At 40.0% G+C, this 25,370-nt stretch overlaps 1 protein-coding gene across 1 annotated transcript; it reads right to left on the bottom strand.

Moving 5' to 3' along the window:
• Positions 1 to 393: 393 nt before the first annotated feature.
• On the bottom strand, positions 394 to 24,139 carry GCM1 (glial cells missing transcription factor 1). The gene is made up of 5 exons (XM_049776911.1): positions 24,065 to 24,139; positions 7,644 to 7,896; positions 4,852 to 4,964; positions 3,453 to 3,581; positions 394 to 1,158 (listed from the first exon to the last, which is right to left on the bottom strand). Exons 1-5 carry the CDS (start codon positions 24,137 to 24,139, stop codon positions 424 to 426), a joined length of 1,305 nt encoding a protein of 434 aa, XP_049632868.1. The 3' UTR covers positions 394 to 423.
• Between the last annotated feature and the right edge of the window lie 1,231 nt (positions 24,140 to 25,370).

Here is a 25,370-nt window from a genome sequence, read left to right as displayed (position 1 = left end):
GTTTTGCATTAGTGTGTGAACATTGTCTAATATACATACTTAGACAGCCTGACCCCACACACAAATCTGTGCAACGTAGCATAGCCTGTTGGGACCACCTTCACATATAGTGTGTTGTTGATCAAAACGTCATTATAAGATATTTGACTATATAAACATGTGTGTCAACATCTCTTTATCATTAATTGATGAACACTTGGGTTTTTTTATTTTTGTTGCCATGTATTGGCTATTGTAATATGCTGACTTAAATATGTCTATATTTTTTCAAGTTAGTATATTTGTTTACTTTGGATAAATACCTACAAGTATGGATAAATACCTACAAGGATAAATACCTATTTAAATTTATTTATTTATTTGAATATTCAGCATCCTGTTTTCTGGAAGGATATCACATTCCCACCTTCTGCCCCCAAAGATTCATATTTGGGTCATTAAAGGACAGAGGTTCAAAAGCATTTCATTGTTGCAGTGATCCAAACCCATACACCTCATATCTTCATCAAAACCCCATTTGCTGCTCTTGCCTGGCAGAGAATATTGATGGTGAGGATGAGAAGTATAGGTGAGGAGAAAAGGGTCTTCCTGGGGTGAATGGCACAGGGTGGAAGAACAGTAAGTGTTAAAATCCATATGCACCTTCTCTTCATAAAGATCACTGCCTGGATTGGGCCACAGTGGGTGGCAGTTTGCTTTCACCGCTGGTGGTTCCATGGCAATCTGTTGAGGAAAGGACTCCATGGCATTCTGGGAAGGGGAGAAGTCATAAGACCAGCTGGTCAATGGGAATGGGTAATTAGGGCAGCAGTTGTCACTAAGAGGACTTCTCCCCAGGGTGGAGCTTTTATTCCATGCTTGCAGATCATTGTAGTCAGGGAACACTCCAGAGGCAGAAGGCTGAAGGTCTCCACTGTTATAGATCCTATTGCTTGAAAACTTGCATTTCTCATAGAAGTTAGTGGAGGTGGGATCTGTTGGGTCAGCTGCTCCCCCAAAACCACAAGTCTTAGAGAAGGAGAAGCAATCATTCAGGGACTTCTGCTGAGGAGTGTTAGCTATTAAATGTCCTCCATAACTGCTGGGCAATTGGACACCTTCCTGGGAAGACCAAGTTAAAGGTAAACTCCCCCAATTTTGTGTTTCATCTGGAAAAGACTGGAAAGTAAATTAAAATGTTCATGGTTAATAAATTAAGCAACTGGACACAACCCTCCTTGGCATCTCTAAGTTACTCTGTACAAAATAAGCACCTTGTCCAAGGTTTTTCATTCCTTACATACTTGAATCACAAACACACAAAGGCAACTTTACCACAGCTACTCAAAACCTGAAAGAAGCAAAATCCTTTCTATTTCCATTTAAAAGTTCATTCACCACTAAGAATGGACTTTTATTTGAAACATGGATGAATTAACCACTAAGAAAAACATAATATGCTTAAAGTTTAAACAAATCTGGTACTCTTTTGTAAGAAAGTTATGAAGTGCTATCAAAAAATGTAATCATGCTTAAAGAGTACAGGCATTAGAAAAATGTAATCAAGCAGATGGGCTTGGGTATTAGGACTGGTGAGGAGATCAAAATTCAGCCCTTCCTTGATTGAGTTAATGATTAAGTCCTTCAAGTACTAAATCTTATTTTCAATCCCCAGCATGGCCTAGCCTGCCTAAGCCCTATCTGGGGTGTCCTAAAAAAACCTCCATGTGTGGAACCCTAATCAAAAATAGTTAATAAAAATAGTAAAATAAATAAAATAAAACTGGTCTGGAGTTGTGGTTCAAGTGTAGACTGAGTTTTAGTCCCAACACTGCAAGATATGGCCCCAGCCCTAAGAGGGTACTGCTTGTGAGTCTCCCACAACAGCAATTAGAGAAAGGAGGGAGGGATGGAAGGATGGGGAGGAAGAGAAAGAGATAGAAAGAGAGAGAGAGAGAGGATGGGAGGAAAGAAGGAAGAGAAAAAGAAAGCTTTAAAGATTTATATCACATTCAATACTCTCTGCAGTTCACTATCATCATCATCATTTTACTTCTTGAATTTTCTAGGTTTTAGTCTATTGGAGTCTCAGAAACTAAAGTTTTTTTTTTGTTTGTTTGTTTTGTTTTTGGGTCACTCCCGGCGGTGCTCAGGAATTACTCCTGGCTGTCTGCTCAGAAATAGCTCCTGGCAGGCACAGGGTACATATGGGACACCGGGATTCGAACCAACCATCTTAGGTCCTGGATCAGCTGCTTGCAAGACAAACACCGCTGTGCTATCTCTCCGGGCCCAGAAACTAAAGTTTTTACTGGCACATTTTTTTCTTCCTCTATAGAGTTTTTATCTGAAATCATGGGAACCATGTTGAACCATAATTACAACTTCTAGAGTGTGAAGTGGTAATACTGTCCTAAAATATCACAGGGAAAAAATCTGGCTCAGCACTTTTTCCCTCTGACTCAAATAATCATAAAGATGAATCTGAGGTGGAGAGACTGACCATGTGGATAAAGGGGAAAGGAACGGCCTTCACTTGTTACCTGACTGGGTAAGGTAAGAAACAAGTCATTGGGGTTTGAGTTCTAACATTTTCTACAAGAGTCAAATTATTAAATTACTTTTAATTTTTTGGTAGGGACAAGTACACCTGGTGGGGTGTACTCCTGACTCTGTAGTCAGAGACTATGTAGGGCTAGAAGACCAAAGCTTGCACTCAGAGCCTAACTCTCTATTCCTCAAATTGCATTTTTCCCATATAAATAATAAATTTATGAGTGAATCTATCTCTGTTCCCTCAGAAAGAAATCTGAAGCACCAAGCAAGAGAAAAAGTATAAGAATAATATTCCTGATGATAGGAAAAGAGCTGCAAGGGTCTCAGATTCTGAATCCCCTGGTACTTCATGACAGCCTTAATACTGCCCTGCCACCATTGGGGAGCCCCTAAACAAATACAAATCAACAAATAATAACCACAATTTAGCAAACCAACCTACAAACAAATGGTATGGTGTACATAGAATCAGTTGGCCAGAGGAAAATCCCCAATCCACCCGATTCCTCCCCCAACTCTCCCCCACATTCATTGTTTTCGGAAATCATCCATTTCCTCTAGGTAGATTATTCTATGTAAATCATCTGCTTGGAGAAAAGAATGAAAATTTAAAGATCTGCCTTGAAGCATGAGGTCAATCATCTGAAACAGTTAATTTGGTAAATATTGATTCTACCAGAATTAAAATACAGAAGGCAACATCTAGAAACTAATTCAAGCCTCTCCTTTAAAATGTAGTAGAGTATTATGACATTGTAAGGAATTTATGGTTGAAAGCGTGTTATGGAGATGGCAGAAACTAGGAGTCTCAAAATGGATTTCTTGGGCAGCACTTGTTTGTAGATTTTTCGTTTCATTCCACCTCACCTCAAGGATGCAAGCCAATTTTCATTTGGATATGTGGGGTAAAGGATTACCTTTGTCTCTGGGTTTGTCTTGAGCTTTAAGGAGATGGAGGCAGGTGCTGTGTGCACCCTCTTCATGGCTCTCCTTGCTTCTGCTTCCAGTTTGGTCTCTGGCTTTGGATGATCATGCTCTCCCTTTGACTTTGAGGAAACAATGGAATAAAAAAAAATCAGGAGGGACAGGTGTATGCCAGTTTACTTTGAATCCTGCTTATGCCTGACTATGACAAAAAGCCATTACAGTGAAACACTTCCTATAGTATACAGAGGGTATAGTAAAGACACATTCTCATTCCATTGCAGTGCCACCTTGGAGGGGTGCATTGTTGAAGTCTGGAACTCAGAATTTGCCACCCAAAAGACCACCAGGAAGACAGGCAATCATGTAAATATAAGGGAATTTATTTTAGCATGCTCAGGTCCTATCTCTAAAGAAATAAGGACCCTGATATGTCAAATATAAAGGAATACCTAAGCAGATTCACAGTGGGGTGCTATCTGGCCATCTCTCAGCTGCTGTTTAGCCTTGTATTGGTGTAATTTCTGGCATTTACATCTATGGTCTGGTTCTAGGAACTGGCTGTTTTCTGAGCCTACTCTTTCTACCTTAAAATTGCAGCCTGTCATGGTAGCACTTAGACTCTGAGGGTTATGGCATTTAACTTAAGCAAGCAGAGAAAAGGCACATCATATTCTAACATCAACATTTAGCTTACAGTTAATTCTAAATCTTAAATTCTAACAGCATACTGCTCAAAGAACCATACATACACTGACTCACAAAGAGATTTGGGCCACTAATTAACCTTCCAAGGTATAACTGGAAGAGTCAGTATTCAAAATTCATACTATTATGAAAAGACCAGAGCTAGTACTCTGTTGAAGGGCCTGCCTGGCATGTGGTGAAGCATATACAGTGTTGCCCAGTACCGAGAACATAGAGCCAAGAGTAGCTCTTGAGCACTACTGGTGTGGTCAAAGAAAAAAAATAATGGGCTGGGACTGGCCAACTTGATAGACAATTATTAGATACTGAAGAATTATGTAAACTGTTTGGATATGAAGAAGGTGGTAAGCTCAAAATCAACCATGGGGTGAAGAGTTTAATGACAGAAATGGGTAAACCCAAGCCAAAGCAATAATAATACAGCAGGTAGAGTACTTGGCTTGCACATGGCTGACCTCGGTTTGATCCCTGGTACCCAACATGGTCCTCAGACCAGTGCCATAAATGAGTCCTATAGATTCAGAAGTAAGCCCCTAGCACCAATGAGAGAGAGAGAGAGAGAGAGAGAAAGAGAGAGAGAGAGAGAGAGAGAGAGAGAGAGAGAGAGAGAGAGAGAGAGAGAGAGAGAGAGAGAGAGAGAGAGAGAATGCAGAAGGGTCTCCTAAACTCTGACACAAATCCAACCTGGAAAAATATGAAGTGTCCATCATGCCTCCAGAAGTTGGTAACTGGGAAGCCCCCATGACCTCGACAGGGAATTAGCTTCAGAGGCCCGTCACAATTGGGACAGCGTTTTCCTACAAAAAAGCAGAGCACAGTGACCATGTGTGGCCGAGCAACATTACTTGATATTAGGCAGCCCAAGTGGAATTAATCTGGGTTTCCAAATGAGGGAAGAGAATAAAATAGAGTATCATTTTCCATATTTTTGCCCTCTATACCTGGACCCTGCAATGCCTTCATCTCACATTCACACATATGAAGAGTAAACTTCTACTTATATCCTGATATTTGAAATGCTTTCCATAGAAGTGAAAGAAGTAAAGCATCCCATCAACATTATCATGAAGGTTGAAAGAGCAAAGATGCATGGGAGAGAGAACAAAGTTACTAAATTTCACTGAAGTATAAATGACTGATTCTATCCCCCCCCCCCCGCCAGAATAAGTATTAAAAACAAATGACCAGAAAAGAACATTAAGTAACTTTAGGTTTAAATTGGGTGAGTCAAGGGGAATGCTGTAGGCATTTGTTTTGTGTAAATTAGTTCTAATGAAGATGACTGAAGAAAATATGACAAAATTTCAGCATGTAATAATGGCATGTTAGCCTTGAGTCTCATCTTAAATCATTGACTCTCTCAAATTTAGTTGTAGTATTACAGCTCTGATTTTTCATTGGGATCATATAATGACCCATTTCCCAAGCAGTCCAGTTGAGGTGTTGATAAATTATTTTTTCCTAAATTTCAATCAGACTCAAACTTATTAATATTTTTATATATTTTTATGTTCTGATTGTTACTTATCTTCTAGCTTATAATGTCTCTTGAAACCAAACAAAGGCATAGATAATATCTACTGAAAATAAACCCTTATATTCTTACAGCAGAGCTAAAGTTACCAGGAAGGTGGGAGAAAAATGGAAAGGAGAAGAAGGAGCATGAGGAGGAGGAAGAAGAGGAGGATGTTTATAACCATGGTGCTTAAATAAAGAAACTATATTTAAAAAAGAGTAGTAGGAAGAGGAGCAGAGAGGAGGAGGAGAAGATAAAGAAGAAGAGGAAGGAAAGGAAGAAGAAAAGAAAAAATAAAAAAGAAAAGAAAGAGAAGGAGAAGAAGCAGATGATGAAAAGAAGAGGAGGAGAAGGAGGAAAAGAAGGATAAGAAGGAGAAGGAAAAATGGAGGAATAGGAGGGGATGAGAAGAGTAAGTATATGAAGAAGAAAGAAGAAAAGAAGAGGAAGAAAAAAAAGGAGGGGAGGAGAAGAAAAAGAAGATGAAAAGAGGAGAGAAAGGAGAAAAAGAGGAGAAAGTGGAAGAGGAAAAGAAGGAGAAGGCAGAGAAGAAGGAGGAGGAGGAGATGAGAAGAGAGGAGGAGGAGGAAGGAGGAGAATGAGGTAAAGGAAGGAAGAGGATAAGGAGGAGGAGAAAGAGGAGGAGGAAGAAGGGGAGGAGGAGCAGGAGGAAGAGAAGAAGGAGGAGGAAGAAGAGGAGGAGGAGGAAGAAAACAAGAAGAGGAGGAGGAGGAAAAGCAGGAGGAGGAAGAAGAGGAGGAGGAGGAGGAATTGGTTGGAATGGGCAATTGCCTTATACACAGCCAACATGGGTTCAATCCCAGACATCCCCTAGCCACTCAGGAGTGATTTCTGAGTGCAAAGCCAGGAGTAACTCCTGCATGCTGACAGGCACAGCACCCCTCCAATTAAAGAAGAAAAAGAAAAGGAAAAAACAAAGAACATAGTGTCCTGAGCACTGTCAAGGGTCACTTCTGAATACAGAACAAGGAATATAGGGGATTAGGGATATGGGGGCCATTGGTGATGGGAAGGTTCTATTGGTTAAGAGGGGTGTTTTTTGTTTTTTAAAAACACAGTTAAAAATAGTTAAAAAACAGTTTGTAACTGTTTTTTGGTAACATGTATTACAAATTTTTGTAATCATGGTGCTTAAATACATTTTTTTTTTGTTTTTGGGGGGCCACACCCTGTGATGCTTAGGGGTTACTCCTGGCAATGCGCTCAGAAATCACTTCTGGCTTGGGGGACCATATGGAACAGCGGCCATCAAACCAGATCTGTCCTGCACTGGCCGTGTGAAAGGCAAATGCTCTACCGCTGTGATATTGCTCTGGCCCCATTAAAGATACTATTAAAAAATAAAAATAAAAGACAGTATAATAACACCAAAGACAATAAAGATGAGAGCTGGAAAGACCATCCCATTATAACAAGCTTATCACAGAGTGGTAAGTGCAGTTGGAGAAATAACTACACTAACAGCTATCATGACAACAGTAGAGAGAGAAATATAATGCCTCTCTTGAAGACAGGCAGGGAGTGGAGGGAGGTAGGAAATGGGGGGGACAATGTGGTGAGAAAGTTACACTGGTGAAGGGGTGTGTGTATTTTATGGCTGAAACTTAATTACAAAAATTTTTGTAACCATGGTGCTTAAATAAAAAATAACAAGGAATATATTATAAGAAACACCAGGTATGGCCAGAAAAATTGAAAACAATACAAAAAATAAGTGATGTTTTGGGTCCAAAGCCTTTGCACAAAGGACAACTTGAGAGTGGCAGATCTGTGCTAGGGGGCAAGTACTCGGGGACCATGGACTGTTTCTTCATAGAAACATCCTTGGTTTCCACTATCCTCCAATATTTTTGCAGTGGGCTGTGCTGAAAAGTAGTGACCAAGGTGGCAGGAGGAGTGATGAATGTTGCTCCTTGCCATTGTCAGGGAGACCACTTACGCTGCTGCTTCTGTCGGGCTTTGTCACAGATAGCAGGTCTTAGGTAGATCTTGCGGCCCTCCTCCGTAGAGCAGTTGAGACTGCACACCACCACCCCCAGGCATGACTTCTTGAGGATGCGTGAGTTGTGGTTGTTGGTGTTGCGCATGGCCCAGCTACTCAGGTGTCGTTGTGCGTTTCTGTCCTCAGAGCTGTAAATGTACTTCTCATAGGAATCTGGCCACTCCTGGAACCAGTCAGTCTTTTTCACATTCTAGTGGAGACCCAAAGAATATGATAGTACTTTCAGTGAAAGAAGCATAAATTTCCTCCCCAGGGATGTGGCTCAGTGAAAGAGACCTGCCTTGCCTGGGGAGGAACTGAGTTTGTTCTTCAGCACTGAAAACAAATGAATAGAAAGAGCAAGAACACAACAGGCTATAACTCAGGTTTTGCATGCAAGAGACCCTATTCAATCTCTTGTACCATAAACTCTCTTGAGCATCCCTAAGTACCTAAACTGGCAGTAGACTGTGCTTAGGGATCACTCCTGCCAGGGCTCTGCAGACCATCTGTGGGGATGAACCCTGGGTTGGCTGCTGTAATTCAAGCATCTTAACCCATGTATGATGTCTCTGGACTGATTTAGTTTTATTGGTGGTCTTGAGTTCCAGTCACTGCAATGCCACGATTTTTGTCTGTGGGATGTTTGCTGTCATCGAGTCACCTGAGTGTTGCCTGGCTGGTGTTTTGCTAGTCCTTTGTGATAAGAGTCGAGATCATTTATCACTAAGAATTTTTGAGGGTGAAGTAATTTTATTGTGCTCTTACACAAGCATGTGGAAATAATTATGACATTGAGATAATGTCTCATACCATTCTGTAGTTATCCTAGTGGGAATGCTAAGAGCTTATGCAAAGTCACCAGAGATAGTAAGTAGTGGGAAGCCTGGTGCAGGCGGGGGGCTTCTTGAGCCAGTGCCTCCCCTACAGAGATGTTCTGCATTTTCTCCAGTCTCATATTTCAACAAAGCAGAGAAAGAAGAAAGAACTTGTTTTGGCGGGAAGTTTCTTTCCTAAAATTCGCACTATTCCCTGCATATGAATATCTGCTTAAACTAAAGTCTCCATTTAAAAGGTCAGGGACACAAGACACCCAATCCTTGTGACTAATTTGCTGGTACTGTGGCTCATATTTTAGATACTGCTTTGATAAACTAATGATGCTATATATGACAGCCTTCCTGGTTCTTTGAATGAGAATAATTAAATTATCTTAGAGTCAAATTTATACATTTAATAATTTTTTCACCTAGAAGACTCTAGAAAGTTGATACAAAGCCTTTATGGAGCCTCACCTTTTTTCCCCAACAAGAAAACATAGCATCAAAGATAATAAAGGGAAAACCAGTTATTTTAGGAGGATATTAAAAAAGATATCAGCAGTAGCAAGAGGGAAGAGTGGCAGGGAGAGATTGGAGTATACTAAATTATAGTATAGACTGTGCCAAAGAGTTTTGCAGCTGAGAGTGTGTGCTAGTAACTTTGTCTCTGAAAACTCGTTTTGCTCTTTCCTAAAATAGGAAATTGAGAAAACACAATTTCTCAAAAGTTTTATGAAAAGTTGGGCATGAGTCTTATATTTACATTTTTTTCATTATCATTTTGTTTTGTGAAGCCACAGTCATCAATGTTGAGCAATGCTTGAAGGACCTCGTAGTGCTGAGAATTGAGTTCAGGCCTCTTTAACATCTGCTTGCAGCCCTTTGAACTCTCTCTCTCTCTTGTTCCAGGATGTGAGTCTTAAACAGACCTAACTGCCTATAGCCTGTTTTTTGCTTTTCAAAATGGGAGGAAAATGGGTACCTGCCTCACATAGATTTCATGAGAAATTAAGTTAACACACACAAAACACTCAAAAACAGAGCCTGGTAGATATTAATTTCCAAATCTCTACTCTTCTAACTAGATCAGTTACTCTACTAACTAGATCTAAGGCCAACACATCTGTTGGCCACAGACTTTCAGGGGCAAGACGTCCCCCTACAGATGTTTTAAACTAAATAGATGTTTTAAACTATAGTGTAAGCACAAATGTTAGGCAGGAGTCAATGTCCCTGTAAGTCAAATTTCATTAGGTGCACGTTTTCTCCATGTTCTTCCTTCAAGACTGGCCATGGTGTACAACACTGTAACTGCTATAGACAGGAACAGAAAGGTGCTAAGGAGAGATGAATTCCAGCTATGAGAAGTTATGTTATGGCCTCTGGAGAGTCCTCTCTGCTCCATTTAACAGGACAAGAGGCTACATAGGCATTTGCTTTTTCCAGGTCTTTCCCTCACTCTCCCCAAGCTTCTGGCAGTTCATAGACTAGCCAAGACTCACTGCCCAGATGAGATAAGAGTTTGCAAGCCATTTTCTTCCTCCAGCCACCATATTCTTCTGACAGACAAGTATTTTTTTTCTCTCATAGAAAGGCAGAGAAATATCAAAAGCATATATCTAATCTTCTGATATAATTCAGTGGTAGGATAAAACATATACCTACAACAAGCTAGACATAGAGGAGACCTCTCATACTAGGGAGAGGGATATGGGATGCAAGCTGGGAACGGGGATGGAGGGAGGACAAATTTGGTGATGGGAAAACCCTGATTCAATCAATATTAATATGTACCTAAAGTATTATTGTGAAAAATATGTAATCCACTTTGGTCAAAATAAAAATTATTATTATAAAAAGAAATAAAAGAAAACATGAATCTTTCTTAAACAATTTGGGCTGTCAAAAGATCTGGGATATAGCTCAATGGTAACACTCAACAGTAATGAATCAGACTTAGGTTTAATCTCTGGCACCACAGGAACAGGTAGGTTTAAAAGAATCACATGCACAGTAAAATTATCAGGGCAAAAAGACAAGGGAATGATTGATGTGATGAAAATCTGATTATAACGGCTAAAGAAAAGGGTACTTAGGAACCAAGGATGTGGCTCATGTCACAGAGCACAGGCCTAGCCAGTATGAGGTGACCCCCAGCACTGCCAGGAATCATGCCAGGCAGCAACATAAAGAGTAAAACCTGAGTGTGGCCTTTGACCAGCTAGTGCTAGAAAGTTCCTAAAACAAGAGTAGAGGAAGGATCTGTGAGAAATTCTCAGATTTTCTGCTTAAAGCAAAGACTCAAGCTTTTGGAGGCAGATGTGATTGCAATCGTTTGTTTTTCTCCCTCCCTCCCTCCCTCCCTCTCTCCCTCCCTCCCTCCCTCCTTCCCTCTCTCTCTCTCCTTTCTCCTTCTCTCTCTCTCTGTCTTCTCTCTCTCTCCCTCCCTCTCCCTCCCTCCCTCTCTCCTCCCTCCCTTCCTCCCTCCCTCCCTCCCTCCCTCCCTCCCTCCCTCCCTCCTTTTTGGGCCACACCCTGTGACACTCAGGGGTTTCTGGCTCTGCGCTCAAAAATCACTCCTGGCTTAGGGGACCATATGGGACTCCGGGGGATCGAACTGCAGTCCGTTCTAGATTAGTGTGCACAAGGCAACCACCCTACCGCTTGCGCCACTGCTCCGGCCCCCTCTCATTTTCTTTTAATGTAATTTTCTCTCTTTATTTTCTTCATTTTGGAGCTTACTTCCAGTGGGCAATGAAAAATCCTATGCTGTATTGGGGCTTGAACCTGGGTCAGTATATGAAAGGCAAATGACCTATCAGCTATACTATCTCATTTTATTTTTTGGAGGAATCACCCAGGGGTTATTTAAAAAAAATTGAGTGGAGTGTTGGGAGATAGTACATGGATAGGGCACTGGCATTGTACACAATTAACCCCCATTGATCTCCAGTATCCATATGTTCCCCCTTGCACCTCCAGGAGTAATGCCAGAGAGCAGAGCCAAGAGTAACAAACACCTAATTATTTCTGGTTGTGGCATATGCCCCACACAAAATAAGAATAGATTCATTTGTTTCTATTATTTATATATTTCTCTATTGCCTTTTGCTATTTTTAGCTTGATTACATGATAGTGGAAATACACAGAGGGCTTTATTTTAATATTGGGGCTACACCTCATTGTACACAGGACTACTCCCCACCTTTGGTGCTCAGGGGAACATATAGTGCTGAGGACTGAACTCAAACCTTCTGCAGAGCATGCTCAGAGCCTGTTAAGAAATTTCTCTGGCCCTGTGATTCCAGTTATTTTTAAATATTTGATGTTTGATATATGGTCACTATGTGTCCCATTTTATAGTTTTAGATGCTTTTTTCAATTGTCTTCTCCATATTCACCCTCACCTTTCAGTTTGATTATTAATGCAGAAAAACCTTGAAAATGGATGACTGTGAAAGTAACTGGAGTAAATGTGTTCCTGTTCAACTATTTTCTTAACATTAGCAACCCAGTTGTTTAAGACAATTTAGATCCTAATAAAAGGAAGCCAGGTAGATCAAATGACAGCACTGAAAGTCCTCTGAATTTCAGGCACTAGTGTTTGATTTCAGATTCCAGAAGTTTAGTAAGATTCTAGAGTTTGATAGCAAAATTCTAGAAGAATCAGCATTTCTTCATCTTGCTTAGCAAATCCTCACTAAGGGCTTTAATCTTTTAAGATCTTTTGTTTATTTTAATTTCTAACTTTTTATGAGTAACTATTTTTCCTCTTGGTTAAGAAGTTTAAAATTTAAAGTTTTCCTTAAAGTTTTCAACATGTATATCTAGCCAATTTATAAAATATAAATGTTATAAAATATAACCTTGTATAACATCAGTGGCTGTTTAATTAATATTTCCATAATATCGGTGTACTTTTTACTGAAATTTAATTTTTAACTCACTCAAAACTTTTGAAACTTTCTATTCTTCTTTCATTTTAATTTATATAACAATTCAAAATTTTAATAGGGAATGCTACATGCTATTATACAAATATAATAAAATTCTGAAATAAGATATCAAAATATTTGTTATGTTTATAGTCAATATGATTTTCATTGAAACTATAGTTTATAAATAACTTTCTCTGCTATAGATTCTGCTAGATTTGTATTATAAAGGAATTCATATAAATAAATTCTCTGCTAGATTCTTCTTAATAAGAATAACTCATTAATTGCATATATATAAACATTTTTAAGTACAGCATGAATAACAGCTGGACATCTGGCAAATCAGCTAAAATTCTTTTTTTTTTGGGGGGGTGGGGGGCACACCCGGCAGTGCTCAGGTCACTCCTGGCTGTCTGCTCAGAAATAGCTCCTGGCAAGCACGGGGGACTTTATGGGACACCGGAATTCGAACCAACCACCTTTGGTCCTGGATTGGCTGCTTGCAAGGCAAACGCCGCTATGCTATCTCTCCGGGCCCAAAATTCTTTTTAATATTTTTATTTAAACACCTTGATTACAAATATGATTGTAGTTGGGTTTCAGTCATGTAAAAAACACCTCCTTCATCAGTGCAACATTTCCATCACCAATGTCCCAAATCTCCCTCCTCCCCACCTCCAGGTGAGTTTAGCCAGAGTATAAAAGGATCCACTAGACACATTTGGAACAGATTGCTCTGGAAAAGAACTTGGCGCTGAAAGTGAAGAAACTAGCAGGCAAGGCACCCCTTCAATAACAATAGTGCAGACCAGTCTCAAAAATAAAAGAGAAAGAGAGAGGGAGATAGAATGAGAGAGAAAGAATCAAGTTGCCTGCCCTAGAACAAGATTGGGGTATGGGGTAGGGGTGGAGGAAAATGGGAGATATTGGTGACAGTGATGGGAAGGGTGCACTGGTGAAGGATGGTGTATATTGTATGACTTAAACCCAACAATGAACAATTTTGTAACCACAGTGCTTAAATAAAGCAGTTTTTTTTTTTTTTTTTTTTTTTTTGGTTTTTGGGCCACACCCTGTGACGCTCAGGGGTTACTCCTGGCTATGTGCTCAGAAGTTGCTCCTGGCTTCTTGGGGGACCATATGGTATGCCGGGGGATCGAACCGCGGTCCGTCCTAGGCTAGCGCAGGCAAGGCAGGCACCTTACCTCCAGCGCCACCGCCCGGCCCCTAAATAAAGCAGTTTTAAAAAAGGATAAAGTCATAGGGACCAGGTGGCAGCTCAAAATGCTGAGTACATGCTTTGCATTCAGGAGGCCCTGGTTTGATCTTCAGAACTGCACTCTGAGCACTGCACTCTGGGCACTGTAGAAGACCCCACATCCCAGCTAGCCTCCTTAAACAATGTGCTTCGTTTGACCCCCAGACCAAAACAATGAAAAGTTAAAGTCTTGTGGACTCCTTCAGGCAAGAATTAGGTGACTGAAGGAGGCACTTAGATCAAACTCGATAAGATCCTGAGTGTGTGGTCCGAGGAGGTGTTCCTGCCTTACACCTAAGGTGTCAAGTTGGGTCCTAGTATCACTTTGCATCTCCAACTGTGATTCTCAGAACTGGGTATTGTCATCTCTGCCAATATAAGTGTGAGATCTTTGGTAAGCATGACAAAGTATATATAAGCACCCAACCAACGGTTCAGCCCCCAAACATCACAATGAAGACAACAAAAGGGAAGAGAAAAAACTGACAGGGAATTCAGAATAAATTTAGCCTGTTAATTCTTGAGCACCAAGGTACAAAGATGACAGCACTGGTTTATTCTGATATTATGTAACTGCTTGTAGAAAAGCTCAGATTCACCTTTGCTCAAAATGTTGGGCTCACCCTTTTCAGAACTGTTACTTGTTAAAAACCAGATCTGAGAATGAGCTTATTGATAATAGGACCTGCCTACAGGTGACATCAAATTTTAAGCTGATCTACATATATGAAATTGGAGGGAGGAGTAATATTTCTTTAGACCTCCTTCCACAAAAAGAGCATTTAATCTGTTAAGTTTTGTGAGTTAACAACCAAGTGTGGCTTGGGACACAGGTTAATTTGAAAATTTCTCATGTTTAGGAAGAAAATGGTTCAGGGTATTTGCTGTCTGCTGTGTTTTTAGAATATCCTAGACATCTGCCTAGAGAAATTGGCTAATGTTAATCATGGAGTGAGAGCTCCCATCTCCCTGCTGAAATTTATTTAGGAAGGAAGAAAACAGATTTTCTTTCCAATTTTTAACCATTAAAAAGAAAAAGTCATATCTGAGGAACTCAAGCCTTTTTTGTGTATTCCAATAATTTTTTGGTTATTGATTTGCAACAGTATTCGTATTATAATTATATATATAAATTATATATATAAATACTTAAAATATATAATTTTAAATATTCTTTAGAGGGAATGCAGGAAATCCCCAGCCTGGTGTTGGGGCCTGATGATGCAGCTCAGCCTATTCTGGCCCAGTCATTACTAGGGCCACCCCAGTACAGTTTATCTTGAAGTTCCTGGGATCAAACTCAGAACCTCAAGCATGCTAGACATGCACTCCAGCTCTAACTGTCCCCTAAAATCAAAAGTAATGAGGGTATTATTTTTTTGGAACTATGTAGTGACCATTTTTCACAAAGCTAAGACTAAACCAACATCAATTCTTCCTTCTTAGACCTAGTAAACACTTAAAGCAAGTAAATTGAAATCTTAAAATAAAAAGTTATTTTAGGGAAGGGAATTTTAATTGGAGGGGAAAGAAAAACTGGACTAGAGTGGTGGGGAAAGAGATAGCTCTGATGGTTTTCAGAAATTCTGGGATAGATCCCAGAAAGCAGGATTAAGAAGAAATGGTAATAAAAGCTAATGGGGGAGGCAGAGCTAGTAAAGTGCATGAGATGATTGTCTTGCTTGATACTGTCCCCAGTTCAAATCCCTGGAACCATATATGGTCCATCAATCATAGACTGGAGAAATCCCTCAGCATAGCATGTATGGCCTGATCTCTTCCCACCATGGAAAAAAAAAAGCACCTTTGCCAAAATATGTTAGAGGAGTGACCACAAACAAGTGAGATGAGGTATGCAAAGACATCTGTAGCTGTAAGAGAGAAAAATATTTGTGAAATCTTAAGAGAAGGAATGAATTACTGAAGATAAAAAGCAGGGGATGAATCAGCGCCTTTCTAAGCTCTAGGTGTACCCATGACACCCAATAAGTCTAATGACTTTCTACTGAGCATTTAACCACCAAATTCTGTAGGATACCTCTTTTCAAACCCCCTTCTAGCTGTGAGCAACAGCAACTTGCTAAAGGCTGCATACAAGATCCTTCAATGGAGTCTTAAAAGAGCATTATATTTGGATGCCCCTGCCAAGGTTTTGAAGGGCCTGCCAGCTTTCTCAACCTGTCCAAACCATCCTGTTCTACAGCGCACTCCTCCAGAAACAGCCTATGCCTGGTGACTGCTCAGTTTCTCAGTCTCAAACACACTGAGTTTCCTAGTACACTGATTGTGTTCAGGTACTGATTGTGTTTTCTGGGCCCTGGAGAGGAGTTGTACTTCCAGGAAATAGAAACTTAATGACTGCAGTCTCTCCAAGCCTGCTCCAGCTTTTGGAACATTCTACTTAAATTAACTCATGATATAAGGTTATTTCTGTTCACTATTATCAAAACAAAACTCATTGTTTGAATCCTGAAGGGATGCCACAGGGGTTAAGCTGTTTGCCTTGCACACAGCTAACCAGGATTTGATCTTGGCACATAAAATGGTCCTTCTGAGCCCTATCAGGAGAGAGTCAAGAATACCACCAGTGTGACCTCAAGCCTTCTCCCCATCCCCAAACATAACCCATTTTGTAAGGCCATGTGTTCTGTCTCTAGCATCAATAGAGCATCAAGGTGACTGTGCTCAATAAAATAAGTAATGAGAAGTACAATTACTGAATATTTTATATGTGGAATACAAATAACCAAAAAAAAACTGAGTAAAAAAATAATAAACAACCAAAACCAAAAACAGCAAAACTGACACTGATAGTAGGTTAAAAGTAGGTCAGTGGGAGATGAGAAAAAGTCAGTAACCAAAGAGAAAAGAAAATAGGTGGGAGGAATAATAATGCAGTTTTCATTGATGAGATACACATCAAAGGGAATCATTTAGATATACAGAGGTGCTACGTTATTCTCCTGAAATCCTTTACTACTAAATAATAGTAGTAATGAATAGAAATGATAAAAAGAAATTAAATAATAAAATATTAAAATAATAAAAATATTTGGAATATGAAATAAGGGGCCGGAGAGATAGCATGGAGGTAAGGCGTTTGCCTTTCATGCAGGAGGTCATCGGTTCGAATCCCGGCGCCCCATATGGTCCCCTGTGCCTGCCAGGAGCAATTTCTGAGCCTGGAGCCAGAAATACCCCTGAACACTACCGGGTGTGACCCAAAAACCACAAAAAAAAAAAAGAAATATGAAATAATAAAAAGAAATGAAAGGAGGCTAATCATAAAGTCTTGCAATGTCTGAAATTAGTATAAAAGGATCAATTTCAATTTCCAGAACCAGAGGTACAGTTATTCAGGAGAACATCTTGAAATTGGAAATATGTGAATGGATTAATAGGATAATTATTTGTCAATAAGTGAGATTGGCCTTATGTATGAAACTCCTAACATGGACATACAATTATAAAAATGATACGTTCTTTGTATGGGTGGACTGAAGAATGGAAGTGAGAAAATGATAATACTTTGCATTGCATTTACTCCTGTAAGTCACATTACTCAAATATGTAGCCTAAGGAAGGCAAGAATAATACTAAAACAATCTCTTCTTGAAAAAACTGCCTGGATATAGGAAAATAGATGAAACTACAAGATGGCAGGAAACAAAAATTTACCTTTAAATAAGACATGAAAACTGTGACAGTGATATGTAACTTCTACTCAAAAGAGCACATTTTGGGAAACAGCTTGAAAATTTAAGCAAGGTATATAAGAAACTGATTTGTTCATTATACCAATAAAGAAAATCACACTTAAGAAAATCTATTTGTTTAGAGTCACATAAAATATAAACAGCAGAATTAATTTGCTGGTGAATTCCAATTTGGTTTAGTTTGGATGCCACATCTGGAAATACTCAAGGATTACTCCTGGCTCTGTATTCAGGATCACTTTTGGCTTTATGCTCAGTGGACCTTATGTAGTGCCAAGTATTGACACAGAGTCAACCACATGCAAGGCAAGTGCATGGACTATCTCTCTAGCACTGAATATCATTTTATTTATTGTTTAGTATCTGCTATATATGATATTAGGTACCAAGACCAAAGTTCTCAGGTTGCAGAACCTCAGATTATTAGAGTTCTCAGAGTTATAAACTGGGGCCATAGTGTTAGTACAGTGGATAGGGCATTTGCCTTGCTTACAAATGACAGGGGTTCAGTCACTATCACTTTAAGTGGTCCCCCAGACCCCACCTTGAGTAAGCCTTGAGCACTGACAGGTGTGGCCCCAAAACTAAACCAAACAAAAAAGTTAGATCTTTATGATTTTTGGACATATATAATTTATTAATCACAGGAGATTGTTTATGGAAATAGCAATAGCAAAATTTGTGGAAGATGATTAAGCTTAGGGTTTTCTATTTTCTGAGCAGAGACAATGCCATATGCATTTGGACTTATGTTGGTTCTGGAATCATCTGTAAAACCAGCTGAGGGAAAAAGTAAAAGTAGGAGCCTTCTATGGGGCTCCAAACGCACTGGGTTTGATTCTTTGACAGCAGATCTCAGGCAGAGAGAGTGGTGGATCAGAAGCACAGAGTTCCCTGACATTTTCTTTGTAGAGTGAGCCATAGGGTGTTTATTATCTTATCTTATTCTTCCTTATTTTATTGTATTTTATTTGGGGAAGGGAATTGGGTCAGTGACGCTCAGGAGTTACTCCTGGCTATGTGCTCAGAAATCACTCCTGGCTTGGGGGACTATATAGAACACTGGGGGATTGAACCGCAGTCTGTCCTGGATCAGCTGTGGGCAAGGCAAACACCCTACTGTTGCATTACCACTCTGTCCCCTCATCTTTATTATATATACATATATATATATTTTAATGTGACTTCAGCTTTTGAAATATAAAAATTTTACAGCACAAATATAGTATTTAGATAACAAGTCTCTTTTACAAAAATATTTGTGCAATTTTGAAGGACCATTGTTGAGATTGTGATATAAAAATACCTGACTGAGATAAAAAAAATCTGTTTCCAGATAAACACAGTATAAATGACATACATAAAATATGGCAGAACATTGCATAAAAATATGAGTTCTGGAGCAAAAGAGAAGGCATTTTCCCTGCACATGGCCAATCAAGGTTTGATCCTCAGAACTCTATATGATTTCCCAAGTACCACCTGGAGTGACCCCTGAACACTGAGCCAGAAGTCAACCCTGAGTACAGGCCCCCAAACCAAAAGTCATGGAAAAAAATATTAGTTTTGTCTCATCCCAGCAAAAGATGGATTATCGTTTTCTATGCCCTTTCTAAAACTCCCATGTTTTGAAAGGAGGTGGTTGCACTAAGTTATCTCTTATAACTTTTTTTTGTTTGGTTTAGTTTTGGGACCACACCTGTCAGTGCTCAAGGCTTACTCAAGGCAGGGTGTTGAGGATCAGATAAAGTGACAGTGACTGAACCCCTGTCATTCATAAGCAAGGCAAATCCACTGTACTAACACTATGCCCGCCCCATCTTATAACTCAGAACTCTAATAATCTGAGGTTCTGCAGCTTGAGAACTTTGGTCTTGGTGCCTCACATCATACACACACACACACACACACACACACACACACACACACACACACACACACACACCACACACAAACATATGAGAAATTCCCGAGAATTTCTGGGTATGGCTCCCAAACAAAACAAATAAATAAATGGAAGTGGGTCATTTTTTTCTTTTCCATTTTTTCTTTGTTGATATACAATATTTACAATAATATATCTGGGGGTGTGTGTAAACTTGCCATTTCAGGGAGTTCTCAGACTTTGAAAAATCCTATGCTCTTAAACTGGAGATGTGGTTCAGTTCTAGAGAATATGCCTTGCATGTGGAAGTCCAAGTTTAATCCCTGCCATGCAAAGAAATACAGCCCCCTCCAAAAGGGAGCAAAAACCAGGCAGCAACAACAAAACCTGCTCTGTGATGCAATATTATGAAATCTATGAAGCTTCTTAATTTCAACTCTTGTATATCCTACTTATATTTGGAAACTGCCACCATGAAATTAAAGGAACAAGCACAACAGAACCCTGTACTAGAATTTAAATTAACCTTAAAAAATCTAGAAAGATACTACTTAGGTTTAGGTGCTTGCCTTGTGTGTGCTGACCTAAGTTAGATCCCTGGCACTACGTAAATTCCCTTAAGCCCCAACAGGAGTAGGTCCTGAGCCAGGAGTAATTTCTGTGTACAAAAGAGTATAGTCCAAGCCTTCCAGCTCCACCCTCAAAATAAAAATAAAAAAGATTTACCTTAAAGCTCTTCCTTAATAGCAAGGCTCTATGTCAAAGGCCTTTTTTTTTTTACCAAGCTTAGGTGGGCTTCAGGGCTTGGCCTGCCCCCCAACAGCCTTTCCTCTCCTTCCTCCCAGACTCCAGAGCTATCCCTGAGCTCAGGGGGTCAGTGAGGTGGGTGCCAGGAGGAGTTTAAAGGATACCCCAGACTTTCCCCAATCCCCACCCTGCACAAGAGTGGTGGGTGTGGGGAAGTCACCAGCAACTTTCCTTCCCACCAGTGTCCATTCTCAAACTGCGTGGGCCCCTGTACATAAAGTATAGATAGTTTAATAGAATGTCATAGGGTTTAATCTATGTTTACTATATACAGAATGTTTATGTTGTATACTTTCCCTCCTCCTCAACTCACCACCTTACAAGCTCATTTCTAGTCTTTTACTTCCTCACCCCCAACATTTAACCCTTTCTACCCTCAGTTCTTGGCTCCTCATGAAACAGATCATTATCTCCACTCAAGCCAGCAGCCAAACAGTTCCCAAAGTGAAAAAATAGACTCAGCCTGAGATCTACTCTCAGCAGCCTTCTATCCTTCACCTTTCTTTACTGTGTACCTGTGCTTGCTACCATATTCAGTTTCTGAGGAGTCCCCACTCAAAGACATTTCCTAATATGGGAATGCAGGGAGTCGTTTTGCAGACTCCAGAAGGCCAAATCACAGACCAAAGTGGTGTCCGGGATTCAACACCCTCCCTCCGACTATTTATAAAGACATAAAAGGGACATGTATATCTCCTCTGTATATCTTAACAGCTATAACTCTTTTTTAATATCCTCTTATATAGTGACGATTTTGCCCACTGTTGTTTTTTTCTTTTTTCTTTGTGAGCTGTTCAATAAGGAATTCTGGTAGAAGAGTCTCTCTGTTTAGAGTTCATGTTAGAACCAAGTTATGGGGATTTTTGGACTTGTTCCCTCGGCCCCCAGATGCACAATAATACGTTGTGGCATTGTTCCTCTTTTACATAGGCACATTAAAATGGGAAGATATTACATATGCAAACAAGTTATTATCTAATAGAGATGGGAACACAAATTTGGTAATGCAGTTAGGCCTTATACCTTGAACATTGGCATAATGACTTGGCTCAGGCCTCAGAAGAATGGGCATTGCCCATACACCACTGAATCATGGATATCAAATATGGAAACAACCACAATTGTCTACATCACCAGGAAGCAAACTTCTACCAGGGAAGACCCTACTGCTGTTCTGGCACTGACTTACTCCAAAGAGTGTTCTCTTAACAGATGACTTAGCAACAGCAACAACCTACTTGCAAGGCAGGTGAAACTAGAGGACTCTCCACATCATACTGACTTCAATGAAGGAAATGCACAGAAACCAGAATCTTTACCTACAAGAACCTGACACCAACAACAGCTAATGTGCAAAAATATTTCATCAGGACCACAGAGAATGACTCAGGGGTTGGACAACCTAGTATGCCTGGAGCCCAGAGTCAGTCTTATGCCAGAAAACTTCAGAAAACCTTGTATTTAGGCCAACGCTTTTTTTTCCATTTTCCCCATATTTTGCTGGGCCTTTGCAAACAACAATTGCCACCCTCACACCGTTATTATTATATATTTTTTAAAACTCTTATCCTTTAAAGAAAAAAAAGAGAAGAGCTTACTAAACTTAAAAAAAAAGTAACTGTAGTAAAATGCCTGTCTCGAATACAGGCAGGGGATGGAAGAAGGAAGGGGGGCATTGGTGGTGGGAATGTTGCACTGGTGAAGGGGGTGTTCTGTTAATGAGTGAATCTCAACTACAATCGTGTTTGTAATCATGGTGCTTAAATAAAGAGTTTATATATTTTTTTAAAAAAAAAAGCTTTTCCAATTTAATTTTAATGATAGTACTACCAATTAAAAGATACAAACATGGGGCTAGAAAGCCAGTAGAACATAAGATGCTTACTGTACACATGGCTGACCCTAGGTTCAATGCCCAGCACCCAATGTAGTCAAGGAAAAGAGAAAGAAAAAGAAAGAGAGGAAGGAAGGAAAGTGAGAAGAAAAAGAAAAGAGAGGGAAGAAGGAAGGAAAAAGAGAAGAAAGAGAGAGAGAAAGAGGGGAAGGAAGGAAAGTGAGAGAAATAAAGAAAGAAAGAGAAAAAGAAAGAAAAAATTGCAGGAAGGCAGGAAGGAAGAGAAATGAAGAAAGAGGAAGAAATAAAGAGACAGAGAAGAAAGACAGGCACAAACACAAATCCTAGAAATGAACATTTGCCTGACAGAACTATGGTTTACTTAATTATCCTAAAATGGATAGAAAGTAGAGCACATGTTGTCTTTCAGCTCTCCCAAGAGTACCAAAAGAAAATATAGAAAGAATTTAGAAGGAACATAAAGAGAAATCTCTTTTGGGGTAAAGGATGAAATGATCTGGAAACATTTCTCAGAGTAGAATCTGAAAGGATAGTTGCATTTTCTCCACTCTCCTCTGCTGGGGCCAAATGTTTTGTTCCCTAGAGTCAGTCAGATATACTAGTCTTTTTCAGTGCTTGGTATGGTGAGCTGTAGGCTTTGCCTTTTTAAATAGCATCCAGTGAAAAGCCCTTCAAATACCAGAAAGAGAGGTCAAGTTGATAAATTTTAAGTAATGAATTTCCACCAAAGGAAATTTTATTCAGTGGACAAAATGAAAGCAAAGAAGACATGAAATGGGGTGAGGGAGATGGCTCAAATGGCTGGAGTACAGCCACCTCTGACATTGCACACATGTCTACCGCTCATCATTGCTGGAGGGGCCTTAGTGGAAAGAGCTCCCAGCAATGTGGGTATGGTCCAATAGAAGAAGGAGGAGGAGGAGGAGGAGGAGGAGGAGGAGGAGGAGGAGAAGAAGAAGAAGAAGAAGAAGAAGAAGAAGAAGAAGAAGAAGAAGAAGAAGAAGAAGAAGAAGAAGAAGAAGAAGAAGAAGAAAAAGAAGAAGAACAACAACAACAACAAGGAGGAGGAGGAAGAGGAGGAGGAGGGGGCAGGAAATGGAGGAGGAGGAAGAGGAGGAAGAGGAGGAGGAAACAGAGGAGGAGGAAGTGGAGGAGGAGGAGGGGGAGGAGGAGGAAACAGAGGAGGAGGAAGAGGAGAAGGGGGAGGGGGAGGAGAGGAGGAGGAGGAAGAAGAGGAGGAGGTGACATCAAGAAGAAAAAGAAAGCATTAACATGAAAGTCACTTTGTTGCTCAGCATGTGAGTACTATGTACTACTTAAAAAAGTTATAAAAGATCAAGCTGTTATGCTTTTTACTCACTGTTTATTGATTTTTCAGGCAATGCTCAGGAGGCCTGGAGGCCCCACTGGTGAGTCTCAGCCAAATGGACTGGTTCAAAACAGGGGCCTGAGGATGTAATGCTGGGGATGCCCTAGGCCACCTGGCAGTGCTGGAGTCCTCTAGAGCCCCTCAGGGAAACATGTGGTGCTGGGAATTGAACCTGGCTCAGTCACCAACTGAGCCAACTTTTAGAAGTTGGCTAAAAGTTATAGTATGTCCTGGCTCCAGAGTACAATCTATGGTCAAGGATATTATGTGGATTTTACTTGAGTAGCAAGCCCAAAATGGGTGTGACCTGAAACAATCCATTTTGGAAAAGCAAGGAAGTAGAATTTTCTTTGCCTCAAATCAGGAAATGTGATGGGTCATTCTCTCCCCAGCAGTCAGAGAGATAGCACAGAATTGCTTACTTTGAACAGCCAACCCATTTGATCCCTCGCCTCCTATTTGGTTTCCTGAGCACTGCAAAAATGTTCCCTGACCACAGAATCAGGAGTAAATTCTGAACACTCCTGGGTGTGATCACTTCCAAGAAAAAAACCATCTCCAAGCACTCAAATGGCTTCCTTTACTAATTATCTACTACTAAATACCCAGCTGAAGAGGTTTTTCCCTTCCCTGGGATCCTCACCAATTTACTTTCAACTTTTAGTATAAGTTAATTACCAAAGCTCTATAGCCCATGGCTGGGGCCAGATTCTTCTAGCAAGAACCTACCTGTGGCAGTTTCATGTCATTGATATCCCAGCTTAACACCTCTTTTTCTTCAGAGCTAGTGTCCTCAGGTTGCATGATAAATCAAGTTGTTTGCAGTTTGCCAGCTGCTCTTGCCTCCTCAGTTGTTGGGAATATTGCTCTTGAAGGCTTTAGTATGGTTAGATTGGTTCTCTTGTGAAGCTTAGACCAAGAGACTGTTTTCTGAGTTTAAGAAAATGAAGGTTAATACTACTGATCACTATAAGAGATAAAAAGTCTTCCAGAAAAACCTGTTTCAATGACTTTTTTTTTTTTTTTGCAAGTACCAGCATACAAACAAAAACAAAACATAGACACTGTTGGAAAACTTACTGAAATAAAGTTTAACCTTCTGGAATCAGACATGCTAGTGATCAGGGCTTTCTGCTTTGGGTTTAGACTTTCTTTCTCATGTCTAGACTCAGGCTATGAAGCTTTCAAAGACTTTGTTACCTGCAGCCAACAGTTAAGATCTTTTCTAACTTGAAGCTATGGTATTGAGGAGGGAGTTATTTTTACAGAAAGATTTCATAAGTGATCTAATATATGGTTGAAGTTACTGGAATCTTGAAGATCTGGTTCTACTCTGACTCCATTTTCTGTTCATTGATGGAGAGGAGGATGAGGAGGAAAGAGTTTTATGGACAATGAGTTAGCAGTTCCCATCTAGAGTACCATCTTCCAAATTTCTGTTCTCTACCTATCATGCTCTTGCTGGAATGACCATGGTGGATGAAATCTTCTCTGTACCATTTTCAGAATCAGATAGGAGCCCCAGGACAGAAATGAGAGAACATGGTCCTCATGGAAGCTGCAAGGACTCACCCCCATACTTCCTGATCCTTGGTTGGCTCACTAAAGCCTTTTTCTCCTCTGGTTGAGTCTCTTCTTGTGATTGGGGTCACCAAAAGATAAAAATCTTATGCCAAATATCCTCTGGAGACAAATTTGTTTGAGAAGTATGGCCCCAGAATAACATTTCTCAACTGTGTTAACCCAAAGAATGCTTCAAGCCTCTGCAACTCTATTTTAGCCAGCTTTCCTACCTCTCCCATTTCCCACAAGAAAGTTCTGTCTTGCTTTACTTTGATTATATTATATAATGGATATTAAAAAATATTAGTACAAAGTGCATATCTTTTCTCTTATTTGTAATTACAATTAGCTTAACAAGAGTTCGTGGAAGTGAGAGGAAGAGAGGAAGAAGGAAAGGAAGAAGGGAGAGAGGAAATGAGAGAGAGGTGGAAAGGAGGAAGAGGGATAAGAGGGAGGGAGAGAGAGAGAAATT

The sequence above is a fragment of the Suncus etruscus genome, chromosome 7 (assembly GCF_024139225.1).
Source record: "Suncus etruscus isolate mSunEtr1 chromosome 7, mSunEtr1.pri.cur, whole genome shotgun sequence".
NCBI classification, from domain to species: Eukaryota; Metazoa; Chordata; class Mammalia; order Eulipotyphla; family Soricidae; genus Suncus; species Suncus etruscus.
The sequence above is the reverse complement of the archived record's forward strand: the minus strand, read 5'-3'. Positions and strand labels throughout refer to the sequence as shown.

Bases quoted from the DNA above. Each gene is read 5' to 3' on its own strand.
- GCM1 (XM_049776911.1), bottom strand. From the start codon at position 24,139: ATGCAACCTGAGGACACTAGCTCTGAAGAAAAAGAGGTGTTAAGCTGG. The intron at 7,897-24,064 runs GTAGGTTCTTGC...GGTCTCCACTAG, and splicing joins ATGACATGAAACTGCCACAG to AATGTGAAAAAGACTGACTG. The intron at 3,582-4,851 runs GTTGGATTTGTG...GTTTCCTCAAAG, and splicing joins GACACTTCATATTTTTCCAG to TCAAAGGGAGAGCATGATCA.